Consider the following 11,537-nt stretch of genomic DNA (forward strand, 5'->3'; position numbering starts at 1 on the left):
TCCAACAGGAACATGAAAACTTGAGTTGATTTAACTTAAAAGCTTTAAAGGCTAGCATTGTTATTTTAAGTTCAATACACTAAATGCCAAATTTAGAACTTAAAAACAGTTGTAGTCAGTAGTTTTATATACTTAAAATATTTGGGAAAATAGGCCTGAAAATGTTAAGTTGTGTGCAATGAAAAATGAGTTGATTTAACTTGAAATCAGTTGTAATATCAAATACTCTGCCTTATTACTCTACTTAGTTTTGTTAAGTTAAAGTGAGACATTTTTCCTTTTCTTTTATAATTTGTTAAACTAGAATAAAAAAAATGAAATGACAAAAATGCATAATTTTTCAGTTTTATTTGTTTGATCATACAATATGAAAATCAAGGCACATTATACCAGTTTTTAGACAACTTGTGAATGAGTGTTCTTCATATACTTTGGGTAATCGAGGTGCAGGGCATAAATTAGGCCAAAAAGAAGGCAGAAGGCCTGAGGTACGTTTGCCAGGTTGTCCATCACCACGCTCCCTTCCAAGATGATCCCTACTGTGGATGGGTTGAGTTGAGGATTGTCTTCATCCATGCAGAGGATTCCCACTGCAGTTTGACTGTTTGATCCGTTCTCATTTACATCCTAACAGAGCAAGAAACAAATGGACAAGCAGAGGACATAATTATGCAACCTAAATTATGTAGATTATTATGAAAAGTGTTGCACAACATAAACAGCACAGACAGTAACTGATTAAACTGACTTCACACACCTTATGTGTTTTTTGTTGCTAGTCAGCTCAGGCAAGTTTACCCACTTTCAGTCCCAGTCATACTGAAAAGATGTCAAATACTGCTCCCAGAAATTTACTCGAACTCCTTAACAACAAGCACACTCAGAACTCCTCACTTAAAAACAATTTAAGTCAAATATAGAAGGACTAATAGGACTTAAATTTCTGGGAGCAGTTTTTCCACATCTTTTAAGCATGATGGAGACTAAAAGCAGCACTGCAAATTGTTTAGCCAAATTGGAAGTCCAAGTCTGATGCTATTCAAATGATTAAAAAAATTTGTAGCAGTCTTCAACAATGGCTTAAAATGAAAAAAACTATGCCTCTCAAACATTTAAAACAAATTAAGTTACTTATAGAGTAGTTCCTGAAGAATGCAGTGGGATCATCCCCAGAGATGACCGGCAGTCCCCGAAGAATGAGGCACCCGATATCTGTTGGCTCATTGACCTGGAAGATAGTGGACGTAGAATACAACAATAAAACACAGTTTGTTAAGGATAGTCACGTTTTTAGCATTTAATATCTGCATATTCTACATTTTTTGATCACCTTACTGCATTTTCAAAAAACGTGGTCATTGATAAAAGTTTGCATTGCTCATAGAGTAATTAATTAATTACTCTATGAGCAATGCAAACTCTTTAATTTTAATTAATTAACGTCTCACCAAGAGCCACTCTAATTCAAACACACGTTTTCCACCATGTGACCTGACTCTAAAGCGGCTAACCAGTGTAGCAGGCAAGCTAAAATGTTGTCGCTAATGTTAGCTTACTAGCACTCACCAGATTAAACTGACCGCACCACAGCAGTTGCGCGCCGTCTTCCTCTCTTCTCTGCTGGATAAAGTTGCGGAAACCCGTCCGGTGCGCCCAGCGGCCCGGCTATCCGGTTCAATCGGGTGTAATACAGAGCGTTGTCCGTGAACGTAACAGGCGGCGAACAGGTACAAAAACACGTTAAAGTGGGTAAAATGTACTCTGCACAAAAAGAGCACCACAGGCGAAACTAACCCGTGACATGGTAAAAACAAACGTCCCAAGTACGATTCGAAAGGAACAGGAATCCACACGCATGTAGAGAATAGCGTCATCTTCTTCAGTAGCACGACACGTAAAGGCGGGAAGGTACCTTCTTCCGTCGTCGGTTTCGGTCTTACAGGTGCATGTCGCCACCTCCGTCGCAGGGTGTGTAACAGCATGACTTTGACCTCGAAGTCATAATGAGGATATTAAACCAACCTGTGTTTTGTTTAAATAATGCTCTGTGAACCTGTAACTGTTTGTTTGACAGGAAAATATTAACTTTTGAGAAATATAATGAAATTACTTAAGGGGTGATACAATTTGGTGTGTCATTCATTTATCCACAAAACTCTTAATATTTGCATTATTAATAAGTCATTAATAGTTAATATTTAATTTCAATTAGTAAAGTATTCTGAATACTGCAGCTTCTCCTTGATATAAAGATGTGTGGTCATGAAATAAAAAACTCAAGTTTATACAACCAAAACTTAACAATTTTTGTATATTTCACTTAAAAGCTATAGTTAATAGCATTACTAACAAATGTAAGTATATTCTACTTCAAATTAGTAGAATATACTTACATTTGATAGTAATGGTATCATACTCAAATTTTTTGTGTACATTCAAATTACATTTTCCAGTTCATTAGTTGTCCGGGCTTACAGTGTGTGTGTGTGTGTGTGTGAATAAAGTAATAATAATACATTTTTGATAATAAACAACTTAGCCTATTGATATTGTATGTTGAAGTTGTTAAAAGAAAAAGTCTAGAATGGAGTAAGAGCATTATTAGTTGAAAACAAACAAACACGCACGCACACACACACACACACACACACACACACACACACACACACACACACACACATCTTTCAATATGAATATGTAAAGTAGTGCAAATGCGATAGACAGTATATTATGTACAGTGTGTGATAAGGTGAAGTATACAATTGAATGAACCACCGTTAAAAGATACAGTTCAACTCTAGATAACTGTTTCTTCAGTGTCTCACAGGCTTTCATGGTGAATCTGAATTATTTTTACAGATCACAGCTGTACAAACAGCACAGTGTTCACTCCGTCCAGCCTGGTGGTGAAGCACGGCGACCCGACCTCTGCCATCTGCTCTCTGTGCCCGTCGTGCCCAGAGGACATTTTCAATTTGGAAAGATCTGTTGGATCCCACGTGAACAATGGAAGCACAATTACATGGACGGTTGACAAAATGATGGAGTGGGAAACGACTCCATTGTGTTACTATACTAACACTGATGGTCACCAGTGTTGCACTCCGCTGAACGTTACCGTGTACAGTAAGTTCACTTCTATTTGTAAGATCTATCTATCTATCTATCTATCCATCCATCCATCCATCCATCCATCCATCCATCCATCCATCCATCCCTTCTATCTATCTATCCATCCATCCATGTATTTGTCTGTCTCCACAGAGCCTCCAGACCTGGTCTCCGTCAGCTTTATGAATCACTCCGGGCCGTTGTTCTTGTCCCGTGACTACACTCTGCAGTGCGAGGTGCAGAACGTGGCTCCGGTCAGAAGTGTCCACGTGACCTTCTTCAGAGGTCAGACAGAACTGGGCCAGAAACAGTCCTTGAGTAAACCACAGAAGGAACCAGTGACTGAGGTCTTCACTCTGAGCATCTCCACCACTAAAGAAGATCATGGAGCTCAGTACTGGTGTCAAGCAAAGCTGGAGCTGGGACCTGATGGACCACAGACCCCTCCGATGGTTGTGTCGAAAAATGTGACCGCTACTGTCTACTGTGAGTCTGATAACAAACCTGTGACACTCAACTCCTCCAAAATGTCTCTGTTTAGTCATCAAGCTGCCGTCCTGTGGAGTCACAGATGTGAAATGGGTCTATATGAGGGTAATAATGACCTGTTTTCATCCCTGTACGTTTGTTAGTTGGTTCGATTTGTTGGAAGCAGGATTACGCTAAATCTAGCAAATGGATTACCACGAAACTTGGTGGCAGGATGTGGTAACCCATAGAGATCTGGTGCAGATCCAGGAATTGTTTCATCACTTCCTTTAACATTGTGAGATAGAAGATTTTTACGAATTTCCAAAATAATTATTCATGGATCTTTAAAAAGGAGCTAGAATGTGTGGCTGGGAAACTGGATGGATGCTAGATTAGACCGAAAAGGGGTCTAGAAGCTACAAGGGGAGTAAATTGAACCAGAGATTTGTCAGGTGTTCATAAACACAGCTCCAGATCAGAGTCGGTTTCCATCTGCAGCACCGGGTCGATTCATTGGTTGTTTGTATTTCTCCCACACAGATAAGCCTCAGCAGCTGGCGCCATCACGTCCAGATGTGATCACCCTCACAAAAGGAGATCCTCTAGAGCTGGACTGCACGGCCGTGGGGAACCCCAGCCCCTCGTACACCTGGACATCCCTGCCAGACGGCGTCCCCCCGTCCAACAGCAGCGTCCTCACTATCCAGTCTGTGGCTTCTGGGCATGAGGGGCAGTACATCTGCTCTGTCAGCAACGACGTGGGCACAAACACTGTGACGTTCAGGGTGGCTGTCAAACGTGAGTTGTTCATTCCCAGTCCAGTTCCTTCGTTACAGCTGCTGTCAGACATGCACTGAACTTCAGATGTTCCTCTGGAATTATCCGGCCGGCCCTGTAGTAAAAACTCCTGAGAATGTCCAAGCGAGTCCATGTGAGAACACAGCAGGTCAATGTCCGAAGTGAATGCAAATATCTCACGTACACAGTTGGAAAGACAACGACATTCGAAAAACTTTTGGTGATAACGACTGACGCTACACAGACGTTCCGGAGATTTCCCCTATGTTGTGAACACGTCTGACTCAGACAATCTCCTGCTGCGTTCTGCCTACGTAAGAGGTCGAGGAAATGTCCGCACAGCAGTTTATGCTTCCGCAAACTTTTTATTTGACCTTCCAGGTAGAGAAGCTTTTGGTCACAGGCCCCTCTTCAGCCCCTCTTTTGTGCCTGAAACATTAGCTACAGTCTCTGGGAGGTAAAATAAAAAGTTTGTTGAAGCATCAACAGGTGCGCAGACATTTCTTTGGACATTCCGTCGCTTCTGTCCAGCAACTAACGATCAGAATTCCTTTATTGTAATCGTAAGCTATGCATACAACGGTATTATAGGTACTACTTCTCGTGGTGCATAAAAACACACACAACCACACAACAACATCAAACAAACAACAACCGACGTAGAGTAGATATACAAATAAAAATGAGGGCAGGCGCTACAGGTCAAGTTTGGATGTGCATGGTTTTATCATACTTTCTGCGTTCTTCATATGTGCAAATTCTGAAATCATCAATCTGAATATGTTTAATGTTAATCACTGGGAAGTGAGTCACTTCTGCTTTCTCACTGTAATTGTGAACTGACTCTTACCCTTGTGAAATGAAGAAGAAAGTTCAATATGTGTGTTGATGATATTTTTCTGACATGGTCTGACGTTGAATATTCTCTGTTCCTCTTCTTTCTTTAGCCGACATCATCCCGTACATAGTAGTTGCTGCTGTTGTGGCTATCGCCGGATTGATAGCAGTAGCCATCTATTTCTACAAACAAGGCCGGATGGGACAGTACAACCTGAAGGATGTTTTCTGTTTTCACAAACAACACGAGGCCGTACCCACTGTAGAGTGAGTCTGTGGGAAGGTGTGACAAGTGTGTGGAGAAGTTGTTTTGTGATACGCTGCAGAGTTGGCTTCGGACTCGTGGCCTGAGTTACATCTCTCTGGCTGTCATTTCCTGTCGTCTCTCTACTGACCTTATCTGATGACATAAAATGCCCCAAATGAGTTTATTTTAAAAAGTTCAGTAATTTGAACACAGTCCTTTTACCAAATATTACAAAATGACACCATGTTGTGTAATCGAGCTCTCGTGGTGCATTTTAACAAACAAAATCGTAACTAATTTCTTCCACATACAAACTTGTGTGGTCTCCGAGGCCTCTGAGGACAGTTGCCTGCTTGCTTGCACAGCCTGGAGTCTGCGGAGCCCGTCTGGTGACATCTGGGAAAAAAATATTGCTTTGCCATGAGTTATAAAGTCTTGGGAACGAGTTATGAATCTGTTCTTTAATAACAAAACCTGGCGAAACTGAACAACATGAGGTTGCATCATGTGTTCAAGAGAAACGTTTCATCATCCAAGAGGCTTCCACGCTCCAAGTTTGCAAAAACAGATTCATAACTTGTGGCCAGGACTTATTATGTTAAATTTTTCCCCCCAAATGTCACCAGAGGGGTCGGTTCAGATAATAGTTAATTATTTTTGATACTCCGACTGATGTACAACCTTGAGTCGGTTTATCTGATGCTGCTTTTGTAGCTTCTGTGGTCACTTCTGCGTTTAACTGTCATTTCAGTGGTTTAGAGCAACATCCTGCCTCATGTTAATACATTTGCTTGTAGATTCATGTGCATTTTTAATTGTTGTTGTAAAACCAGTTTCAACTGCAGTTTCAAGAAGGATTATATGTTTCATTAATAGTGAATGTAGAGTGTGGAAAGACGATTTTAGCTTCTGTAAGTAAATTAAAACGGTTCAGATTGTTTGATAATGAGATAAATGTGAGACCCAAAAGTGAAAGTAATGTGGTGGGAAAATTCTACTGACCAGGTGTCTCACTGCTGTGACCTTGACAAACAGGGAGTTTGCTACAGCGGACGGACAGACACAGATGATCTCATGTCTTTCATGTCTTTTTTCATCTTATGTTTTATGAAACGCCTCTTTGTATAAGTTCTGGCTTTTGTGAACTTGCGGCCAGTTCCATTTTGAGCACCCGTGCTTGTTGTGTAACCTCTGCAGAGCTTACTATTATAAAGACTCAAAGGCAACTCCAGTCTGAGAATTTCATTATTTCAAATCTCAAGATGAATTTCCATCACAGTAATCTTTAAAAAATAAGTCTGCTGCCCTAAAGTGAAGCCAAAGCGTCTTGATCGCCACCTGGTGTCTGGCTGCAGTACAGGACCTCGCTACAGACTCTGGCTCCATATGTGCAAGAGGGTGGTGTTCGTATCAGGGATATTTTTGGCTTCCTGTTGTTAGGATTTTAATAATATAATTAGACACTATAGCCCCGAAAAGGATCGATTTTATGCGCACCATGTTTGTACCTTAACCCTTGTGTTGTTCCTGGGTCGAATTGACCCAGAGTGTGTGTGTGTGTCTGTGTGTGTGTGTGTGCGTGCGTGAGTGCGTGCATGTGATCATACGCAAGCCCTGGCCGGTCAGGGTTAAAATCTTAAAGTAATACGTTGACCACAAAAGGAGGGTCTATCTGTGTGTCTTGTCTTGATTATTTCCAAATATAAGCTTGTATACTCTACTTTAAACTCAGCTACGCACCTCTGAGTTCCATATGAGCAAAGAGAAACACGCAGATAATGTAAATGACGATGGAGATAGCAGGACTTCACCCCTGTGGGTGAGGCCATCAATGTTTTGTTTTTTTTCTACCTGAGACAAATCCCTACTGCTTTCCATGATTTCGGTTACAAGTGTGATTTCTAGTAATCAGGCAGTGAATTCTTATAATTCTAATAAATGTGTTTCCGTTGCTTTAACTCCATAGATAATTAAGACATTCTAAATGATTTACAGGACTGTTTTTGTGACGAATTCTATATAATACTTTATAATGAATTCAAATATTTAATTCCCAGTTTAACTTTATGTTTGAGCACATCTTTTGTTTAATCAATTTTAGTGCTCCTATTTGATATGATTATTAAACTGGTCTTATCCCAAGGTTGTGAAGGTAAAAAGTTCAGTTAGTAATTGTCCCAATAATTTTGTAATTGTACAACATGAATGTTTGTATTTTAACAATTCAATTAGAGAAGCAGTTTACTGAGCTGGTAACATATATCCTGTGTCAAATGTTTTTATGTATTCAAGAGCAATTTTCGTTAATGGGACTAGAGAGTCCATCTTATCTGGTATTTTAGTTGGAGTTGTTTATTTTATTTATGTTTTTTAAATTTTTTATTGTTTTATTAGATGTTTGTTTTATTTGTTTTGTTTATGTTTTATTCAAACAAGGATATTTTAATATTTCAAAATTCAAATGTCAGACTGAATAATGTTCATTGCTCTTTGAAAAAGTGAACTTGCATGATTATGTTATAATATAATTTTTCCTAAAATGGTTTTAGAGTTATGACAATATATAATCCAACAAAATTTGCTATCGAGACCGCCAACCATAATATTTTTATAGTGCACAAAATTAGAGGGTTCCTTGCACTGTTACACATATCCAAGCAAAATTGGTACTGTGAAATGATATATCCTTAACTGAATAGAGATCGAATTTGGAGTGAAGAAGCAATTTCCACACAGAAATTCTTTATTTATTTAATTTTCTTTATTTTTAGAATTGGAAGATAAAGACTACTTAACAATTTTACTTGAGATTTTCACCCTTAGATATAATATGTGCTGACATAAATTTTGTATCTGATGTTGTGATCATTTTATGATCAAAAGGGAGGAATGTAATGACATTTTTTTACCATTATACCACACTAAATATTATCTCTGCTTATGCATACTAATTCTGCTTGTGTAAACTGCCAAAATGACATCAGAGCCACAAATCTGAGACTGTGCTCGTCTCCCCCAACCAGACCTCAAAGAGGCCTTCAGCATGTGTCTGTGTCTTGTTTCCTGGGATTTTAATATTCACTCAGTCCACACACGTAGTTATCACAACACATAGTTCACACACACACACACACACACACACACACACACACACACACACACACACACACACACACACACACACAGTTCAACTCTTCACACACACACACACATCTCTTCATTGCATCTACATAAAAAGCATACGCCTGCAACTGTTTCTTTGTCATTACAAATGCAGTGTTCTACCCAAGGGAATGAATGTGATAAAATGGCCAATGAATGTGAACGAACAGATAAATCTGCACAGAAAAAGTTTTCTTTGTATCCTACAGTGCCTCAGTGTGTCAGAGTGGACCACGATCTCGACTGTGCCCCTCTTCAGAGACCTGAAGTGGCTTCAGCCCCAGCCGTTCACCTCCGCCCTGTATTCCTCCACGAACAGAACAGCAGACACCTGCTACAGGTGTGGAAAGAGGGGACATTGGGCGAGGGAGTGTCCGGAGGAACGAGGTGCAGCTGCTCAGGCAGATTTGAGGAGGGGGGCCAGGAGAGAGCGGTGGAAACTCTGATTCATTCGACGCCTGAGATACATGGTATCGCACCCACACCACACATACATGAAAGTGACACACCAAATGTCACTGACACACACACATTGATATTAGAAGCAATCACATGCTTAGAAATGAAAAATTACATTTCTGCATTGTACATCACATGTTCATATGGTTCCTGATATCACATATAAAAAACAATGGTTTAGAGATGAATGCAAAATGATAAACCTTTGATAACACGTTTTGTGGAACACAGGCCCCAGAGGTTACACCCACAGATACAATGCACAAAACCCCTTAGGACAGCTCCAAAGAAACATCACCCTCACCTGGAGGATCACGTCTGCCTGCTCCCCCGACAATAGTCTCTTAAAGACTCTTAAACATCTCCACTATAACAAATTGACTAAAAGGGCCGCACTGACAAGTCCTTATTATTTTGTTTTAGGAGTAGACATGATAGGAGCTGACCCCATGGGCATCGTTAGGGTAGACGTCCGTTCCTCCTCCCCTAGAACTCAGCCTTCCCCTTCCCCGTCTGATGACTCTACTACTAACTCCACAAGCTCTCCCCCTGAATCCACCTCACCACTACCATCCCCACCCAGCTCCCCTGCGGTACAATATTACGACGCCAGTACCGTTGAAGATGTGGTAGAAATAGAGACTGGATACACTGATGAAAACATATGGCTAAAATGGGTCCACTTTACTGCCCGTTCCCAAAACCTCACTAATTGTATAGTCTGCAGTCAGCCCCGGCCCCCCTACTGATAGACTCGGATCGACCCGGTTTTGATTGCATGTATGGCTTACACATGGAAGCCAGTCCCGCCAACTGTTCTACTCTCAGTCATCTCTTTCCCCCGGCGCCAAACAACACGCTGCCCCCTATATTTACTCCAGTAAAGGGAAATTACACGTGTCTGACTAAAAAAGGTAACTCATCTCACAGAGAGGTGGGTTCAATGCCGTCCTCCTGGTGTTCTAGAAACATCAATGTTACCGACTGGCACAACGCCACACAGCTGGAGTGGGCCCGCAGTGACCTCTTCTGGTACTGTGGAGGAAAACACTTGAGGAACCACCTTCCTTCAAACTGGAAGGGTTCCTGCACACTTGTTCAATTGGCCATGCCCCTGACTATCCTCTCTCACACTGCATTCAGCAAATGGAAAGGGCTAATTGCATCCTGCCTCCTCTCCCTAGCTATCTTTGCAGCTATCCTAGTCACCTGTGGCTGCTGCTGCATCCCTTGCTTTAGGACCTTGCTCAACAGACTCATCACCACGGCTCTGACCAAGGAAAACATGCCCCATCCCCCACCCTATCAGTTGCCTTTGTTGAGTGGTGATAATAGTGATGAGTTTGCATTGGATGAGATGGAGGTTGGGGAGTTCGTGGATGATCCCCAGTAAGTTGTTCACACCATAAAATGGTGTGAAAGGAGGGATTTGTTAGGATTTTAATAATATAATTAGACACTATAGCCCCGAAAAGGATCGATTTTACGCGCACCATGTTTGTACCTTAACAGAAAGAATTAATGTGTGTGTGTCTGTGAAGATGGCAATGAAACTGAACTCTAAACAAATGCAGTATGTTAGACAGGGGTGGGGGCAGGGGCAGTTTGGGCTGAATATGTGGGAGAATGTGTGGCCTTCACATAGTGACTGTTAGTAGCCATTGCTGGCTGGTTTTAATCTTGAAGTTGGTTGTTGTGTGTGTGTGTGCGTCACATCGCAGTTCAGTCTTGCACCAGGTTCTTTAGTTTTTCATTGTTTTCACTGAAATGTATCTCTGTCTCTTCTGATGAGATATCATGTGAGTATTTCCCACAGAGCGTCCCGGAGCCATTATCACTGTAAACCAGAGATAACTTGTTTCACCGGCTGTTTGGTTCTTCTCTGTGGGTTTAAAGACTTGCCCTGGCATGACAGGGAGGAACCAGGAGATAAGAGGAGTCTGCAGTTTGGCTTCCGCGCGTCTCTTGAACTATGTTTCGTTTTCAAGAAGCTGTCTCCTCCTCCTCCTCCTCCTCCTCCTCCTCCTCCTCCTCCTCCTCCTCCTCCTCTCTACACACACACACACACACACACTCGATCTAAAGTAAAAGGGAGAGAGAACGAGGACTCGTTTAGTTAATAAAGCTTTTTTCGGTCCGAACACGAGCCATGTTTTCCCGCTACTTGCTGGTGATCGTCTCTCTGGTGGATTTCCTGTCTGACTTCCATGTGTCCTGCTGTGGTGAGTCTGATATTTATAGACATGTCGTTCATCATCAGATATAGTTATAGTGTTCTTTATACTTTTACATATATATGTCTCTGTATGTATGTGTGTGTGAGTGTGAGTGTGTGTGTCTGTGTATGCGTGTCGCTGTGTATCTATGCATCTGTGCACTGTAAGCCCGGATAAGTAGAGTTTACTTAGAAAATTAGAGGAAATAGGTTGCCCTAAAATATTTTAGTAATGGA

General features: G+C 41.2%; 2 protein-coding genes across 2 annotated transcripts in view; both read left to right on the forward strand.

Moving 5' to 3' along the window:
* Positions 1 to 11,537, forward strand: part of LOC118117875 (B-cell receptor CD22-like) — a 620,655-nt gene that overhangs the window by 440,924 nt on the left and 168,194 nt on the right. The gene's annotated exons all lie outside the window — the stretch shown is intronic.
* Positions 2,754 to 6,586, forward strand: LOC124854560 (intercellular adhesion molecule 1-like). The gene is made up of 5 exons (XM_047342330.1): positions 2,754 to 3,126; positions 3,265 to 3,597; positions 4,123 to 4,380; positions 5,328 to 5,575; positions 5,608 to 6,586. The coding sequence occupies exons 1-4, from the start codon at positions 3,039 to 3,041 to the stop codon at positions 5,486 to 5,488; spliced, it is 840 nt and encodes a 279-aa protein (XP_047198286.1). The 5' UTR covers positions 2,754 to 3,038; the 3' UTR covers positions 5,489 to 5,575; positions 5,608 to 6,586.

The sequence above is a fragment of the Hippoglossus stenolepis genome, chromosome 2, assembly GCF_022539355.2.
Source record: "Hippoglossus stenolepis isolate QCI-W04-F060 chromosome 2, HSTE1.2, whole genome shotgun sequence".
Taxonomy (NCBI): Eukaryota; Metazoa; Chordata; class Actinopteri; order Pleuronectiformes; family Pleuronectidae; genus Hippoglossus; species Hippoglossus stenolepis.

Bases quoted from the DNA above. Each gene is read 5' to 3' on its own strand.
- LOC124854560 (XM_047342330.1), top strand. From the start codon at position 3,039: ATGATGGAGTGGGAAACGACTCCATTGTGTTACTATACTAACACTGAT. The intron at 3,598-4,122 runs GTGAGTCTGATA...TCTCCCACACAG, and splicing joins TGTGACCGCTACTGTCTACT to ATAAGCCTCAGCAGCTGGCG. The intron at 4,381-5,327 runs GTGAGTTGTTCA...TTCTTTCTTTAG, and splicing joins GTTCAGGGTGGCTGTCAAAC to CCGACATCATCCCGTACATA.